General features: G+C 40.5%; 1 protein-coding gene and 1 long non-coding RNA gene across 2 annotated transcripts in view; one reads left to right on the top strand and one right to left on the bottom strand.

Annotated features, from left to right (window-relative positions):
- Positions 1 to 16,202, bottom strand: part of LRIT3 (leucine rich repeat, Ig-like and transmembrane domains 3) — a 28,692-nt gene extending 12,490 nt beyond the window's left edge. Inside the window, exons 1-2 of the mRNA XM_017890423.1 lie at positions 16,075 to 16,202; positions 12,222 to 12,694 (exon numbers count right to left, since the gene is read on the bottom strand). Coding sequence (XP_017745912.1) covers positions 12,222 to 12,694; positions 16,075 to 16,190 — 589 coding nt within the window. The 5' untranslated portion in view covers positions 16,191 to 16,202. The remainder of the gene's footprint in view (positions 1 to 12,221; positions 12,695 to 16,074) is intronic.
- The window catches only part of LOC108541025 (uncharacterized), a 19,503-nt gene continuing 2,194 nt past the window's right edge, over positions 1,726 to 19,034 (top strand). The window contains exons 1-2 of the long non-coding RNA XR_001888835.1: positions 1,726 to 1,801; positions 11,740 to 11,913. This is a non-coding gene — a long non-coding RNA (uncharacterized LOC108541025). The remainder of the gene's footprint in view (positions 1,802 to 11,739; positions 11,914 to 19,034) is intronic.

Below are 19,034 nucleotides of genomic sequence, written 5' to 3'. Positions count from 1 at the left end.
CGCCTGGGTTCTGGAGCCAGATGGCCTGTCCTTAAAGCTCAGCTCCACCACTATGTGTTGAGTGAATCTGGGCAAGTGTCTTAACTTGTGTCTCATTTTTTCATCTGTAAAATGGGCATGAAGTGGTATTTACTACAGGGTTGATGTGAGACTAGAAGTTACATAGGTCAAGTATAAGAACCAGACCTGGCATTGAGTAACTCCATCAAAATTAACTATTAGTGTTATTATTACAAATAGAACCTCCATCTGCTAACAATAATCAACACAGAGTAATAAAAACTAAGTAAAAGCAGACTCTATCCCACTATAACAGCACAGAGGCAAATTCTACAGGACACCTGGAAAGATATAATTGCTATACTTAAACACTAAGTTCTAGAAAATCTAGGACTGGTACTCATCACTATATTCAGTGATGCAACTAAAAGGCTCAAATATTGTTGGAATAACAAAAAGGCCAAAGAGGTCTTTATAGGACACTCCCATCCCAGTCACAACTTCTACAGATAATTGTTGATCTAAAAGCATAATCTCAGAGACTGTAGACTTCATATTCTAAAGGACTGCTACATGAAATATTTCATTTCTTCTTATTACAGTCCTTTGAACAAAATGGAGCAAACCCTGCCATCACCATTTTCCAGATGAAAACACTGAGTTTTCTGTGTGTGATTTATCCACATCAATTAGTCCTCTCTTCTTCTCCTTTTGGGAACATATCAAACATGGCTTTGCTAAGGTCAGCTGCCACTCAACATGCTTCATACTATCCTTTGTTATTTATTATCATGCATGATCATTGCAGAACATTTTGGAAATACAGAAAAATGAAAAGATGTCCCACTAACCAAAAAAAATAGCTAAAGAGTTAGTGAATTTTTTTCAGTCTTTGTTTTGTACATTTTACATAGTTATGGTAATGCTTTTTATACAGTTACCTAGCCTTGTTTTAAAATTTAATGTTATACAGAAGTATTTTCAAGTTACCACTTTTAAAATCTCTGGGCCCTAAAGTGCAGTTAAAACTGTTTGGGTAACTTCCCATGGACAGTAAAGTTTCATAACCCTTTCCCTTTGATCCCTAAGTTCCCATCCAGATTTAACTCCCAAGGGAAAAATATGAATGTTCTATCAATTGCTTCTTCATAGTAATGTTAGTAACTGATCATTAGAAAGCTATTAATTGCAATTTAGTAATTGAATTTTATTTTCTACTATATTACTCCATTGGGTTAATTCTATTAGAGCCAAGAATTACTTTCCAGGAAACTTAGAAACATAGGTAGGGAAATAGAATCTTCTAGCTATTAACCTTACTCATAAGGTTCAGATTGGTGGCTAAAATAAAGTAAATAAATACCGCAGTGTAGGTTTACATGTGCCTATCAGTGTATATAATAAGAACTCCACAAATATCTGTTAAGTTAAACTAATGTGATTTTATTCTCCAACCCATTCTACAATAGTACTTTTATTGTCTAACAAAAAAATGTTTAAAGGACTAGATGAACAGTGGGGGAAAACATGAACTAGCTATATAAGAAGAGCTTATATGAGTTTTCCTCTTTCTACCTGGTTCTTATTAGTCATATTTTTAGTCTCGTAAACACCAAATACATTGACATTTCAACAAAAGCAATGCTAAAGTTATGTGAGTGCTGTTACAGCACTTTCTTTTTTTACAAATATATATTTTACTTGTGCTTTATTTCAGGAAATATTTGATCATGTGATACTGGTCAGGAAGGATGCCTGGCACAAAGTTAGCATCTATGTTGTCTCGTACTCCAAAAGGCTTGTAAGTCATTTCACTGGCCAAATGCCCAGAAGTTCTTTCATCTTCCTGAGAAATATAACCTCTGCTGCAGCTATGATGAAAATAACTTGGGAATGGACAACACAGCCTTATTGGGTGAAAAGTGGAACAAAATTTTAGCACATCTAACTGATTGATCAAAGCTTCAGGCTTGTGTCTCATACAAAATATTACAATGCTTCACTGCCTACAGATACCCCTGAAAAGGGTCCAGTTCACTAATTTCAATCAGGCAATCACATGTTCTAGGCATTCACCATGTACAGAACTCCATGCAAAGCTCGCTCTCTCTTTCTCTAGATAGATAGATAGATAGATAGATAGATAGATAGATAGATAGATAGAGTGTATATATATAGCATATATATATATAGTGTGTGTGTGTGTGTATGAAGAGGCAGAGAGGGACTTACTGGTAGAAGGAGATTACATTTTAAGAACCCCAGAGAAGGTGGCTGGCAAGATGGCCAAATAGGAACAGCTCCAGTCTGCAGCTCCCAGTGAGATCAACACAGAAGGCAGGTGATTCTGCATTTCCAACTGAGGTAGCTGGCTTATCTCACTGGGGCTGGTTAGACAGTGGGTACAGCTCACGGAGGGCAAGCCGAAGCAGGGTGGGGCATCACCTCACCCAGGAAGCACAAGGGGTCAGGGAACTCCCTCCCCTAGCCAAGGAAAGCCATGAGGGATTGTGCCATGCGGGACAGAGCACTCCAGTCCAGATACTACACTTTTCCATGGTCTTCACAGCCCACAGACCAGGAGATTCTCTCCAATGCCTACACCACTAGGGCCCTGGCTTTCAAGCACAAAACTGGGTGGCCATTTGGGCAGACACCAAGCTAGCTGCAGGAGTTTTTTTGCATACCCCAGTGGTGCCTGGAATGCCAGTGAGACAGAACTGTTCACTTCCCTGGAAAGGGAGCTGAAGCCAGGGACCCAAGTGTTCTAGCTCAGTAGATCCCAGCCCCACAGAGCCCAGCAAGCTAAGATCCACTGGCTTGAACTTCTTGCTGCCAGCATGGCAGTCTGAAGTCCACCTGGGATGCTTGAGCTTGGTGGGTAGAGGGGCATCTGTCATTACTGAAGCTTGATAAGGTGGTTTTCTCTTCACAGTGTAAACAAAGCCACTGGGAAGTTCAAACTGGGTGGAGCCCACCACAGCTAGGCAAAGCCACTATAGCCAGACTGCCTCTTTAGATTCCTCCTCTCTGGGCAGGGCATCTCTGATAGAAAGGCAATAGCCCCAGTCAGGGGCTTATACATAAAATTCCCATCTCCCTGGGACAAACACCTGGGGAAGGGGTGGCTGTGGGTGCAGCTTCAGCAGACTTAAACATTCCTGCCTGCCAGCTCTGAAGACAGCAGCAGATCTCCCAGCACAGTACTCAAGCTCTGCTAAAGGGCAGACTGTCTTCTCAAGTGAATTCCTGACCCTCATGCCTCGTGACTGGGAGACACCTCCCAGCAGGGGTCAACAGACACCTCATACAGGAGATCTCTGGCTGGCATCTGATGGGTGCCCCTCTGGGATGAAGCTTCCAGAGGAAAGTATAGGCAGCAATCTTTGCTGTTCTGCAGCCTCCACTGGTGATACCTAGGCAAATAGGGTCTAGAGTGGGCCTCCAGGAAATTCCAGCAGAGCTGCAACAGAGAAGCCTTGTAGAAGGAAAACTAACAAACAGAAAGAAATAGCATCATCAACAACAAAAGGATGTCCACACAAAACCCCATTCAAAGGTTGCCAGCATCAAAATCAAAAGTAGATAAGTTCAGGAAGATGAGAAAGAAAAGCACAAAAGGCTGAAAACTCCAAAACCAGAATGCATCTTCTCCTCCAAAGGATCACAACTCCTCGCCAGCAAGGGAACAAAACTGGATGGAGAATGAGTTTGACAAATTGACAGAAGTAGGCTTCAGAAGGTGGGTAATAACAAACTCCTATGAGCTAAAGGAGCATGTTCTAACCCAATGCAAGGAAACTAAGAACCTTGAAAAAAGGTTAGAGGAACTGCTAACTAGAATAACACGTTTAGAGAAGAACATAAATGGCCTGATAGAGCTGAAAACACAGCATGAGAACTTTGTGAAGCATACACAAGTATCAAGAGCCAAATCCATCAAGGGGAAAAAAAGGATGTCAGAGATTGAAGATCAACTTAATGAAACAAAGCATGAAGACAAGATTAGAGAAGAAAGAATGAAAAGGAACAAACAAAGCCTCCAAGAAATATGGAACTATGTGAAAAGACCAAACCACCTATGTTTGATTGGTGTATCTGAAAGTGACAGGGAAAATGGAACCAAGTTGGAAAACACTCTTCAGGATATTATCCAGGAGAATATCCCCAACCTAGGAAGACAGACCAACATTCAAATTCAGGAAATACAGAGAACACCACTAAGATACTCCTGAAGAAGAGCAACCCCAAGAAACACAATCTTCAGATTCACCAAGGTTGGAATGAAGGAAAAAATGTTAAGGGCAGCCAGAGACNTGTCTCGTACTCCAAAAGGCTTGTAAGTCATTTCACTGGCCAAATGCCCAGAAGTTCTTTCATCTTCCTGAGAAATATAACCTCTGCTGCAGCTATGATGAAAATAACTTGGGAATGGACAACACAGCCTTATTGGGTGAAAAAGTGGAACAAAATTTTAGCACATCTAACTGATTGATCAAAGCTTCAGGCTTGTGTCTCATACAAAATATTACAATGCTTCACTGCCTACAGATACCCCTGAAAAGGGTCCAGTTCACTAATTTCAATCAGGCAATCACATGTTCTAGGCATTCACCATGTACAGAACTCCATGCAAAGCTCGCTCTCTCTTTCTCTAGATAGATAGATAGATAGATAGATAGATAGATAGATAGATAGATAGAGTGTATATATATAGCATATATATATATAGTGTGTGTGTGTGTGTATGAAGAGGCAGAGAGGGACTTACTGGTAGAAGGAGATTACATTTTAAGAACCCCAGAGAAGGTGGCTGGCAAGATGGCCAAATAGGAACAGCTCCAGTCTGCAGCTCCCAGTGAGATCAACACAGAAGGCAGGTGATTCTGCATTTCCAACTGAGGTAGCTGGCTTATCTCACTGGGGCTGGTTAGACAGTGGGTACAGCTCACGGAGGGCAAGCCGAAGCAGGGTGGGGCATCACCTCACCCAGGAAGCACAAGGGGTCAGGGAACTCCCTCCCCTAGCCAAGGAAAGCCATGAGGGATTGTGCCATGCGGGACAGAGCACTCCAGTCCAGATACTACACTTTTTCCATGGTCTTCACAGCCCACAGACCAGGAGATTCTCTCCAATGCCTACACCACTAGGGCCCTGGCTTTCAAGCACAAAACTGGGTGGCCATTTGGGCAGACACCAAGCTAGCTGCAGGAGTTTTTTTGCATACCCCAGTGGTGCCTGGAATGCCAGTGAGACAGAACTGTTCACTTCCCTGGAAAGGGAGCTGAAGCCAGGGACCCAAGTGTTCTAGCTCAGTAGATCCCAGCCCCACAGAGCCCAGCAAGCTAAGATCCACTGGCTTGAACTTCTTGCTGCCAGCATGGCAGTCTGAAGTCCACCTGGGATGCTTGAGCTTGGTGGGTAGAGGGGCATCTGTCATTACTGAAGCTTGATAAGGTGGTTTTCTCTTCACAGTGTAAACAAAGCCACTGGGAAGTTCAAACTGGGTGGAGCCCACCACAGCTAGGCAAAGCCACTATAGCCAGACTGCCTCTTTAGATTCCTCCTCTCTGGGCAGGGCATCTCTGATAGAAAGGCAATAGCCCCAGTCAGGGGCTTATACATAAAATTCCCATCTCCCTGGGACAAACACCTGGGGGAAGGGGTGGCTGTGGGTGCAGCTTCAGCAGACTTAAACATTCCTGCCTGCCAGCTCTGAAGACAGCAGCAGATCTCCCAGCACAGTACTCAAGCTCTGCTAAAGGGCAGACTGTCTTCTCAAGTGAATTCCTGACCCTCATGCCTCGTGACTGGGAGACACCTCCCAGCAGGGGTCAACAGACACCTCATACAGGAGATCTCTGGCTGGCATCTGATGGGTGCCCCTCTGGGATGAAGCTTCCAGAGGAAAGTATAGGCAGCAATCTTTGCTGTTCTGCAGCCTCCACTGGTGATACCTAGGCAAATAGGGTCTAGAGTGGGCCTCCAGGAAATTCCAGCAGAGCTGCAACAGAGAAGCCTTGTAGAAGGAAAACTAACAAACAGAAAGAAATAGCATCATCAACAACAAAAAGGATGTCCACACAAAAACCCCATTCAAAGGTTGCCAGCATCAAAAATCAAAAGTAGATAAGTTCAGGAAGATGAGAAAGAAAAAGCACAAAAAGGCTGAAAACTCCAAAAACCAGAATGCATCTTCTCCTCCAAAGGATCACAACTCCTCGCCAGCAAGGGAACAAAACTGGATGGAGAATGAGTTTGACAAATTGACAGAAGTAGGCTTCAGAAGGTGGGTAATAACAAACTCCTATGAGCTAAAGGAGCATGTTCTAACCCAATGCAAGGAAACTAAGAACCTTGAAAAAAGGTTAGAGGAACTGCTAACTAGAATAACACGTTTAGAGAAGAACATAAATGGCCTGATAGAGCTGAAAAACACAGCATGAGAACTTTGTGAAGCATACACAAGTATCAAGAGCCAAATCCATCAAGGGGAAAAAAAGGATGTCAGAGATTGAAGATCAACTTAATGAAACAAAGCATGAAGACAAGATTAGAGAAGAAAGAATGAAAAGGAACAAACAAAGCCTCCAAGAAATATGGAACTATGTGAAAAGACCAAACCACCTATGTTTGATTGGTGTATCTGAAAGTGACAGGGAAAATGGAACCAAGTTGGAAAACACTCTTCAGGATATTATCCAGGAGAATATCCCCAACCTAGGAAGACAGACCAACATTCAAATTCAGGAAATACAGAGAACACCACTAAGATACTCCTGAAGAAGAGCAACCCCAAGAAACACAATCTTCAGATTCACCAAGGTTGGAATGAAGGAAAAAATGTTAAGGGCAGCCAGAGACAAAGGTCAGGTTACCCACAAAGGGAAGCCCATCAGACTAACAGCGGATCTCTCTGCAGAAACCCTACAAGCCAGAAGAGAGTGGGGGCCAACATTCAACATTTCTTCTTGAAGAAAAGAATTTTTCTTCTTGAAGAAAAGAATTTTCAACCCAAAATTTCATATCCAGCCAAACTAAGCTTCATAAGCAAAGGAGAAATAAAATCCTTTACAGACAAGCAAATGCTGAGGAATTTTGTCACCACCAAGCTTGCCTTCCAAGAGCTCCTGAAGGAAGCACTAAATATGGAAAGGAACAACCAGTACCAGCCACTACAAAAACATGCCAAATTGTAAAGATCATCGACATCATGAAGAGGCTGCATCAACTAACAGGCAAAATAACCAGCTAGCATCATAATGACAGGATCAGATTCACACATAACAATATTAACCTTAAACGTAAATGGGCTAAATGCCCCCAATTAAAAGACACAGACTGGCAAATTGGATAAAGAATCAAGACCTATTTGTGTGCTGTATTCAGGATACCCATCTCATGTGCAAAGACACACATAGGTTCAAAATAAAGGGATGGAGAATATTTACCAAGCAAATGGAAAGCAAAAAAAAAAAAGAAGAAGAAGAAAAAGAAGCAGGGGTTGCAATCCTAGTCTCTGATAAAATAGACTTGAAACCAACAAAGATCAAAAGAGACAAAGAAAAGAAGCCCATTACATAATGGTAAAGGGATCAATGCAACAAGAAGAGCTAAGTATTCTAATTATACGTACATCCAATACAGGAGCACCCAGATTCATAAAGCAAGTTCTTAGAGATCTACAAAGAGACTTAGACTCCCACACAGCAATAGTGGGAGACTTTAATAATATTCCACTGTCAATATTAGACAGATCAACCAGACAGAAAATTAGCAAGGATATTCAGAACTTGAACTCAGCTCTGGACCAAGCAGACCTAATAGACATCTACAGAACTCTCCACCCCAAATCAACAGAATACACATTCTTCTCAGCACCACATTGCACTTATTCTAAAATTGACAACATAATTGGAGGTAAAAACACTCCTCAGCAAATGCAAAAGAACAGAAATCATAACAAACAGTCTCTCAGACCACAGTACAATCAAATTAGAACTCAGGATTGGCCGGGCATGGTGGCTCCCATCTGTAATCCCAGCACTTTGGGAGCCTCAGGTAGGAGGATCACAAGATCAGGAGTTCAAGACCAGCCTGGCCAACATAGTGAAACCCCATCTCTACTAAAAATACAAAAGATGTGCTGGATGTGGTGGTGGGCACCTGTAATCCCAGCTACTTGGGAGGCTGAGGCAGGAGAACTGCTTGAACCTGGGAGGCAAAAGTTGCAGTGAGCTGAGATAGTGCCATTGCACTCCAGCCTAGGTGACAGTGCGAGACTCTGTCTCAAAAAAAAAGAACTAAGGATTACAAAACTCACTCAAAACTGCACAACTACATGGAAACTGAACAACCTGCTCCTGAATGACCACTGGGTAAATAACGAAATTAAGTCAGAAATAAATAAATTCTTTGAAACCAATGAGAACAAAGACACAATGTACCAGAATCTCTGGGACACAGCCAAAGCAGTGTTTAGAGGGAAATTTAAAGCATGAAATTCCCACAGGAGAAAGTGAGAAAGATCTAAAATAGACACCCTAACATCACAATTAAAAGAACTGTAAAGCAAGAGCAAACAAATTCAAAAACTAGCAGAAGACAAGAAATAACCAAGATCAGAGCAGAACTGAAGGAGATAGAGACCCAAAAAACCCTTCAAAAACATCAGTGAATCCAGGAGCTGTTTAAAAAAAAAGATTAACAAAATAGACCACTAGCAAGACTAATAAAGAATAAAAGAGAGAAGACTCAAATAGACTTAATAAAAAATGATAGAGGATATAACCACTGATCTCAAAGAAATACAAACTACCATCAAAGAATACTATAAACACCTCTACACAAATAAACTAGAAAATGTAGAAGAAATTGATAAATTCCTGGACACATACACCCTCCCAATACTAAACCAGGATGAAGTTGAATCCCTGAATAGACAAATAACAAGTTCTGAAATTGAGGCAGTAATTAAATAGCCAACCAACCAAAAACAGCCCAGGACCAGATGGATTCACAGCTGAATTCTACCAGAGGCACAAAGAGGAGCTGGTGCTATTCCTTCTGAAACCATTTGAAACAATAGAAAAAAAGGAACTCATTTTATGATGCCAGCATCATCCTGATACCAAAACCTGGCAGAGACACAACAAAAAAAGAAAATTTCAGGCCAATATCCCTGATGAACATTGACATGAAAATCCTCAGTAAAATACTGGCAAATCAAATCCAACAGCACATCAAAAAGCTTATCCACCACGACCAAGTCGGCTTCATCCCTGGAATGCAAGGCTGGTTCAACATATGCAAATCAATAAACATAATCCATTATATAAACAGAACCAATGACAAAAACCACATGATTATCTCAATAGTTGCAGAAAAGGCCTTTGATAAAATTCAACACCCTTTCATGCTAAAAACGCTCAATAAACTAGGTATTGATGGAACGTATCTCAAAATAATAGGAGTTTTTATGACAAACCCACAGTCAATATCATACTGAATGGTCAAAAGCTGGAAGCAGTCCCTCTGAAAACCGGCACAAGACAAGGATGCCCTCTCTCACCACTCCTATTCAACACAGTATTGGAAGTTCTGGCCAGGGTAATCAGGCAAGAAAAAGAAATAAAGGGTACTCAAATAGAAAGAGAGGAAGTCAAATTGTCTCTGCAGATGACATGATTGTATATTTAGAAAACCCCATCATCTTAGCCAAAGCTGATAAGCAACTTCAGCAAACTCTCAGGATACAAAATCAATGTGCAAAAATCACAAGCATTTCTATACACCAATAATAGACAAACAGAGAGCCACATCATGAGTGAATTCCCATTCACAATTGCTAAAAAGAGAAAAAAATACCTAGGAATACAATTAACAAGGGATGTGAAGGACCTCTTCAAGGAGAACTACAAATCACTGCTCAAAGAAATAAAAGAAGACACAAACAAATGGAAAAACATTCCATGCTCATGGATAGGAAGAATCAATATCATGAAAATGGCCATACTGCCCAAAGTAATTTATAGATTCAGTGCTATCCCCATCAAGCTACCATTGACTTTCTTCAAAGAATTAGAAAAAACTACTACTTTAAATTTCATATGGGACCAAAAAAGAGCCCATATAGCCAATACAGTCCTAAGCAAAAAGAACAAAACTGGAGGCATCATGCTACCTGACTTCAAAATATACTACAAGGCTACAGTAACCAAAACAGCATGGTACTGGTACCAAAACAGAGATATAGATCAACGGAACAGAACAGAGGCCTCAGAAATAACACCACACATCTACAGCCATCTGATCTTTGACAAGCCTGACAAAAACAAGCAATGGGGAAAGGATTTTCTATTTAATAGATGGGGTTGGGAAAACTAGCTAGCCATATGCAGAAAACCGAAACTGGACGCCTTCCTTATACCTTATACAAAAATTAACTGAACATGGATTAAAGACTTAAATGTAAGACTTAAAACCATAAAAAACCTAGAAGAAAACCTATGCAATACCATTCAGGACATAGGCATGGGTAAAGACTTCATGACTAAAACACCAAAAAGCAACAGCAACAAAACCCAAAATTGACAAATGGGATCTAATTAAACTAAAGAGCTTCTGCACAGCAAAAGAAACTATCATCAAAGTGATCACAGGTAACCTACAGAATGGGAGAAAATGTTTGCAATCTATCCATCTGACAAAGAGCTAATATCCAGAATCTACAAGGAACTTAAAGTTACAAGAAAAAAAAAACAACTCCATCAAAAAGTGGGCAGAGGATATGAACAGACACTTCTCAAAAGAAGACGTTTATACAACCAACAAACATATGAAAAAAGCTCATCATCACTGGTTATTAGAGAAATGCAAATCAACATCACAATGAGATACCATCTCACACCAGTTAGAATGGCGATCATTAAAAAGTCAGGAAACAACAGATGCTGGAGAGGATGTGGAGAAATAGGAATGCTTTTACACTGTTGGTGGGAGTGTAAATTAGTTCAATCGTTGTGGAAGACAGTCTGGCAATTCCTCAAGGACCTAGAACCAGAAATACCATTTGACCCAGCAATCCCATTACGGGGTATATACCCAAAGGATTATAAATCATTCTACTATAAAGACACATGCACACGTATGTTTATTGCAGCACTATTCACAATAGCAAGGACTGGGAACCAACCCAAATGCCCATCAGTGATAGACTGGATAAAGAAAATGTGCCACATGTATACCATGGAATACTATGCAGTCATAAAAAAGGATGAGTTCATGTCCTTTACAGGGATATGGATGAAGGTGGAAACCATCATTCTCAGCAAACTAACACAGAAACAGAAAACCAAACACTGCATGTTCTTACTCATAAGTGGGAGTTGAACAATGAGAACACATGGACACAGGGAGGGGAACATCATACACTGGGGCCTGTTGGGGGGTAGGGGTCTAGGGGAGGGATAGCATTAGGAGAAATACCTAATGTAGATGACGGGTTGATGGGTGCAGCAAGCCACCATGACACGTTTATACCTATGTAACAAACCTACACATTCTGCACATAAAGTATAATAATAATGATGAAAAGAACCCCAGAGAAATACACATAGAACCTAAACAAGGCCAAGTTCAAAATTCCAAAACCAGTCACAGCTAAACTAAGAGACCAAATCAGTTAGGGAACCATTTTGGGTCAGTAAAATAACTGATGTTTCCACCATTTCCTTTCAGATTAAGGAAATTTAGAAGCTATTCTTCCTAATTAATGAAGCCACTGCTATCGCATAAAGATGCCAGTGCCCCTCTCCTGCTCCTGAAGAACCTAATGAAGAGTTTGAAAAGTCAACTGAGCAGAAGCTGGTACCAGAGTATGGAGTAATGCTGTGCTCACAAGAGTCTATGCAGGTTGGTGGATTCTGTCTCTCAGTTGGAGGCTCTTTAAGAGAAGAGGTCCTCTCTCCATTTATGACTCAAGTTCTCTTCCACTTGTCCACACATGTATGTACACACATGCGTGCACGCACACACAGCCCTTTCACCTTACACAGGGGAAAGAGTTAACTTGACCTAGGTTAACTAATAAGGTACTATGCCACTGAAAGTGCAATTACAGAGTAAAAAGCCAAATCCAGTAAATTTTAAAAGACTGGACAACAAAAGCTATGCACAGCAAAGTACCTATATATGAAAAGCCCAGAGGCTTGCGAGCTTACCAAGAATAATCCTGCTTGGGGAAAGGTCCAGGCCTCCAGAAGGTGTTGTAACTAAATGAGACCAGCTCTCCAGGAAATCTGGTGGCAACGTGGTGAGTCTGTTGCTTGATAAATCCAAGTAGGCAAGGTTCTTCAGATACCTGCATGCCTCATTTGGCACACTGGTTATTTTGTTATTGTGCAAGTCCAGGGTCCTCAGAAGGGGCATGTCCAGCAGAGATGCCCAAGGGAAAGCAGCCAGGGAATTCCCATCCAAGCGCAACTCATGCAGTTGCTTCAGGTTGTAAAAGCTGCTGGGGTCAATGGTGGCCACAGAATTGTAAGTCACCCAGAGATACTGGAGCTCCACCAGGTAATAGAAGGCCTCCGCCGAGATTCTGCGGATGACAGTCTTCTCTATGCGAAGCTTCACAGTGTCCATGGGGAGGTTCGTAGGGAGCTCGTTCATATCCATGTCATTACATAGCACCAACCTAGTGTCACAACATGAGCAATGTGAGGAAACTCACTTTCCAGCGCCCATTTGAAAAAAAATACTTCTCATTTGAAAAACGTATCAATTTTCGGCCGGGCAGTGGCTCACGCCTGTAATCCTAGCACTTTGGGAGGCCAAGGTGGGCCTTGGTTCAAATCTAACCAAGGTCTAAGGTCTGCCACTTCCTCTGTGGCCATGGAAAACCACTTCACCAGTGTCTCAACCTAATTTTCCCATACGGCACTGTTATGGATGATTAATTACAATGGATGTAAAACTCTACAACTTCCTAGCACATAATATGTACTCAGTAGGTATTTGCTGCTACTGTCAACAACCTTGGTTTTACATGGAAAGTAACTGAGGCCCAACAACATTCAGTAACTTCCCAAGGCCACCCAGCTAGTGGGTTTCACAGCCACCTTTCAAAACCACTTCTTTCCAACTTAAAGTGTACCTCTTTAGGAAATGGCCCATTTTAAAAGAACCCTTGTTAAAATAATAAATCAATCCTTTTTAAGAGAATAACTTATTTAGGTGAAAAAAAAGTGTTCACAGTACATGTTTAAAGTTGAGCTCTGTTTTAACAACGTGACTTGCACATTGCTTTCTGCCTAAGGAATAAACCAGAAACTAGGAGCTGACCTTGAGCGAGTCACATTTTGTTCTTGTTTGTTGGCACATATAAAACAGGCTTAGAAAAACAACACTGGGCAATGTGGCTCGTGGCTGTAATCCCAGCACTTTGGGAGGTCAAGGTGGGCGGATCACTTGAGGTCAGAAGTTCGAGATCAGCCTGGCCAACATGGCGAAACCCTGACTCCACTAAAAATACAAAATTAGCCAGGCTTGGTTGTAGGTGCCTGTAATCCCAGCTACTCAAGAGGCTGAGGTGGGAGAATCACTTGAACTTGGGAAGCAGAGGTTGCAGTGGGCCAAGATCATGCCACTGCACTCCAGCCTGGGTGACAGACCAAGATTCCATCTCAAAATAGAAAAAAAAGAAAAGAAAAGAAAGAAAGAAAAACAACACTGTCCCATGTGTAAATTTAAACTATGAGGAATCTGAGAATTTAGATTCGTTTTAGCCTGGAAAATGACTTATTTATCTCCTATGGGATACTCATCTGAATTACAAAAAATAAGAAGAAGTTTTGCAAAGTATCATCTAAATTATAGCACACTATAAATTCAGTAAATAATTACAATAAAATAACCCTTTAGTGAAACACATCACATTAAATAAGTGGATTTGAAAAATCAGCTCATAAACAGACATAAGCAGCATAAAGCTGCAATGTAGTGGTTGTGTGGTAGTGGTAGTGTTGTCTCATTTCTATAACTTCAGGAGAAGACCTCATGGAATCTTTGAAATCCTGTAGGGATATCTCTTACTTTTCATCTCTATTTTGTATCACAGATTTCAGGGCTACTTTATACCAGAATTGTAGCAGTTTCTACTCATTAAGAAAGTATTGGCCGGGCGCGGTGGCTCACGCCTGTAATCCCAGCACTTTGGGAGGCCGAAGTGGGCAGATTACCTGAGGTCAGGAGTTTGAGACCAGCCTGGCCTACATGGTGAAATCCCGTCTCTACTAAAAATGCAAAAACTAGCTGGGCATGGTGGCACATGCCTGTAATCCCAGCTCCACGGGAGGCTGAGGCAGGAGAATTGCTTGAATCCAGGAGACGGAGGTTGCAGTGAGCCGAGATTGTGCCACTGCACTCCAGCCTGGCCGATAAAGCAAGACTCTGTCTCAAAAAAGTAAATAAATAAAGTAAGTATTTCAGCATGCTCTCATAGAAGAAAGCCTAGTTTGTACACTGAAAGATTTAGCATCTTTATGAACTTAGTTACTAACACAATTACATGATCTAGGACTAGTCATTTGGTCTCCATACAGTTTAGTTTCTTCACTTATAAACTGACAAGGGGTTGAACTAGATTATTTCTTGCCAGGCCTAATATTCTATAATTTTTATAAAAATCCATCAATAATGGGGTCACCACAAAGAAGGAAACATTTCTTTGTTAGTTTCTCAAAAGTACCCTGGCCTGATCCTTCACTGCTGCACGTCCCTGGACAAGTAGGCCTTTAACTTGCTACATTCCCTTCATCGTCTTTAACCACCCAGTGAATATGTCAAAAAATACCAAGAATTGCTTAACTAAAGTTTATACAATAACAAGATAAGCTTTTCACAAATATGTCTTAGTTATTATTATTTATTTGTTTAAAGTTGTAAGACATAAATTGGGCAACTCTTTTAACAAATTATTTTGTCTGAGACACTGTTTACTTCAACCAAGTCACAAATAATCTGATTTTATTATTAAATACCCTCTCAAAAAAAAAAATTCAAGTTCTAGGCCAGGCGTGGTGGCTCATGCCTGTAATCCCAACACTTTGGGAGGCTGAGGCAGGCGAATTACCTGAGGTCAGGAGTTCAAGAGCAGCCTGGCCAACATGGTGAAACTCTGTCTCTACTAAAAATACAAAAAAATTGCAGGGCATGGTGTCAGACGCCTGTAATCCTAGCTACTTGGGAGGCTGAGGCAGGAGAATCACTTGAACCAGGGAGGTGGAGGTTGTAGTGTGCCAAGATCACGCCACTGCACTCCAGCCCAGGCGACAGTGCGAGACTCTGTCTCGAAAAAATAAAAAGAAATTCAAGTTCTACTGTGTTTAGCTAGCAAGAGTTCTGTTTTCCATTTAACATATCTAAAAGGCCTCATGCACATTATAAGCAAATAAGTATTCTCACTACACAGGTAGATGCTAAAGCAACCTAGAGACTGAATAACTTCTGTGAGATCCTACAGTGTCTGCAACAGACAGTATCTTTTTCAATCTTCCTTATTTTGTAAATTCCATCAGCTTAAAACGGAAAAATTCTAACTATCAACCTCTCTAACTTCACTCTTGAGATCTTTCTTTCTGCCACTCAATTGCCATGAATAATCCTCAAAAGAAGTGGAGAGCCATGAAAGCAAAGGATCTGAGCATGTCCCGCAGCTCCTATTCAGCCTGCCCTCAGCCTTTCTATAATCAAGGGCTGAGCTGGCCACGCACCTTTAAATGGTTTGATCTCAAGCAACATTTTGCGAACATAAGCATCATAAAAATTTTGGAACACAGAATGTGTTTAGAAATTTCCAGTAACTTGAGAGACCTTTAAGAGTTAAACTGCTCGAAATGAAAACAGTGAAGGAGTAGGTGACCAGTATTAACACAATTACTTTAGAGCTTACGGACACTAAACATTCTCTTCTGTGATTTCTGATCCTCAAACATTTGCTTTCAAAAGTAGGCTTTCTTGTTTGGGTCCTTTTTGTCAAAATAATGAGAACACTTAGTAGCAAGCAGAGGAGCATACCTTGATCCTGAGCCGTCATTTCTGCCGTGATAATCACAGGTGCACTGTGAAGGACATGAACAGCCCACTCCTTCCAAAACATTAAGGACAATGCACAGACATGCAAAGAGATGCATTGCTCCTTTTAGAGGTTATTTAAACAAAAGGTAAAAACCGAATCCTAAGCATTCAGAAACTGGTGTGCCTGGAATACAAACAGCCATTTAGTAACAGCAGATTATACGGGATTAGCTGAGATCTGTAGTTACTTAACCTTCAAGTGTATCTTGTAGATCAATTGACCCAGCCTTTGAATACGGTTTCAGCAAAGTAACACATTCTAAGGAAAATGAAAATCAAACACATGACAAGCAGTTTCAATAGTTATCCATATCTAGATTTGCAAGGAAATGCCTATTAAATCCCTTTCCTCTGGATGTACTTGCCACTACACCTTAAAAATATACTTAATGTTAAAAATAATTCAGTCTTGGCAGATGCAGGAAAATTCTGTAGATTATTTACATGTTATAACATTATAAAATGCTTTACATTTGGTTTTTGCCAGCATGCATAACTAATTCAGTTTTATAAAATTTAGTTTTAAAAATAGAAGCACATGACATAAAAATGATTTAGAAAAGAATTATCGATGTTGCCACATACTGGCTATCTCTAAAAGTAAAGTAAAACAAGTCTGTTACATAGATTTTATAGGGAAAATGCTTCAACCCACTACTGATGTGGCAGGACTAAGTTCTCCAATGAGAACATGTTCTGAGACTCTTCCAGGTCATCTCAGTATGTGGAAGGTTTATCCCAGACATTTATTTTTAATGCAGGCAGTTATCTCTGTTCAATAGTTTCCCAAGTTATCGGCATCAAAGCCATATTTGAAGATCAACTATAATTCTTTCAGCTATACTAGGCTCTATCAGAAACTAAAAATTAAACGTAATTAAATTTAAAACTATCTCCACACCCATAAAGTGGAGAATCCACAGGGACAATCAAGGATTTAAGTAATAAATATATGTCATTTAACCTTCTTAGTGGCTCCTTCTAACCATCCTCTTTAACTAAAACTTTTTTAAAAGAAAATTAATTCTATAAAATAAGCATATTACAGAAAATTTAAAACTAATATAATTTATATAAAAACTATAGAGTCTGAAAAACTGTGCTCAATTAAAATAAAATACTGCAGGTTTTCAGATTCTGCACAACTCGTTTGCTCATCAAATATTCACTGAGTACTTATTCTCTGCTGAGCACTGAGGGGTACAAAGACGAATAAAACAGTTGTTACACATAAGGAACTCACACGATAAAGGGAGGAACAGACTACTAAAGAAGCACCAGAAAAGAGCATCAAACCCAGCCTGTGTTAGTCAGGCAAGACTTTCTAGGGTGGGTGGTGCCTGGCTGCCTTTTAGAGGGTGCATGAGGATGTATTATGGGAAAATCCAGAAAGTCGCATTGCAAGCAAAGGGAATAGTGGGAACAAAGGGAGGGAAGTGAGAAACAGTGTATTGTCCTCAGAAAATTTCAAGCACTTCTTGTTGCTCAGGCATAAGATTTTGAGGCGGGAAGTTAAAGAAGATAAAGCTGGAGAGTTAAGTGGGGATGAAGTTATCAAGGAAACCCTTAGATTCCCTATGGAGAGCTTACTCTCAGCCTATAGGCAATGAGAGCAATAAAAGTTAGGCTTGGGAGTGACATATCAGCTTACCCTTTTAGGAAGAATTCTCTGGCGGCTGTTTGGAGAAAAGGTTTAGATAGCGCAAGCAAGAAGAAAGGAGGAGGCTTCTGGTGGATGTCTGTGGTTATAGTCCAGGTGAGCAGCCATCAGGCTACAGCCTTGACTGCTGTGCTGGTAACAGTTAGGATAATGCAGCTTCAGGAAACATTCAGGAGAGAGAAATGATTGATTAGATGTAGGGATGAAGAAGGGATTTAAAAACAACCCTAAGGTTTCCCAGTGCTGGAGATGCAGTGAGAGGTGGTGGCCCTGAGTTTTTAAGCACAAGAGGAAGAAGAAATAGGATGGGTAAATCTCAGATCACCAAGCAACCAAGGGTTTTTGAATTATTAATTTCATGGATGACATGACTTACATGGAAGCAAGAAATGCCAAATTGAGTACAGAAACGCTGTTTAAAGATAAAAACATCAGAAAGTAGAAAACTAAGAGGTCAGAGGGAATTGTGTAACCAAAGCCCAGTCTTCCTAGTTTTATCATATAAGCAAATTAGACAATAAAAAATATAGCACTGAAATATAATTACTCTACACTGTTGAAGTCCTTTATATTTGAGGCAAAGTTGCTTCTTGCTTATCACTGGAAATGAGTTCACGGCCTTGCAAATTGGAACTCTGAGTCCATTTTTCTAGACATTATTATAGAAGTTGTCCTGGCCTTTTAATGGCTCTGGGACTTTGGGTGCAGATTTCATTATGCTTTCCCTGTAAAAAGTCTCAGCTACGGTAGACAGGATGAGCAAAGAGCTAGTGACACAAAGCATTCAGAACTCTCTGGGAACACTAGACATTTTAATTTGGCCATGAAGAAAGACAAACAGCTGAAAAGTCCCTTTCGGAGTATGTTAAAGAGGGCCTTGAAAATCCAGCTGAGGGGTTTATACTTACTTGGTGGGCAAGTGAAGGTTTTTAGCTAAAGAATTTGGGCATTGGAACTTTATTTTTAAAAGATTAGCTACGAAGTTGTATTGATTGCGGTTGTATTGTATTAATTGATTGCAGTGGGAAAGTCAGAGAGTGAGGAGGTAACGTAGAAGATTACTATAACAGTTTACCTTTCCATATACAAAGAGGACTGTACACATAAAACTAATACCTAGATTTTACTTAATATGCAGTCAAAGGTGCCAAAGAGACAATTTACAGGTAGAAAAAATAGAGATTAAAAAATACAATATGCAAAGATACACAGCCTCACTAGCAGTTAAAGAAATGTGAAA

The sequence above is a fragment of the Rhinopithecus bieti genome, unplaced genomic scaffold (genome assembly GCF_001698545.2).
Source record: "Rhinopithecus bieti isolate Rb0 unplaced genomic scaffold, ASM169854v2 scaffold_19840, whole genome shotgun sequence".
Lineage (NCBI taxonomy): Eukaryota > Metazoa > Chordata > Mammalia > Primates > Cercopithecidae > Rhinopithecus > Rhinopithecus bieti.
This window is presented reverse-complemented; position numbering and strand designations above follow the sequence as displayed.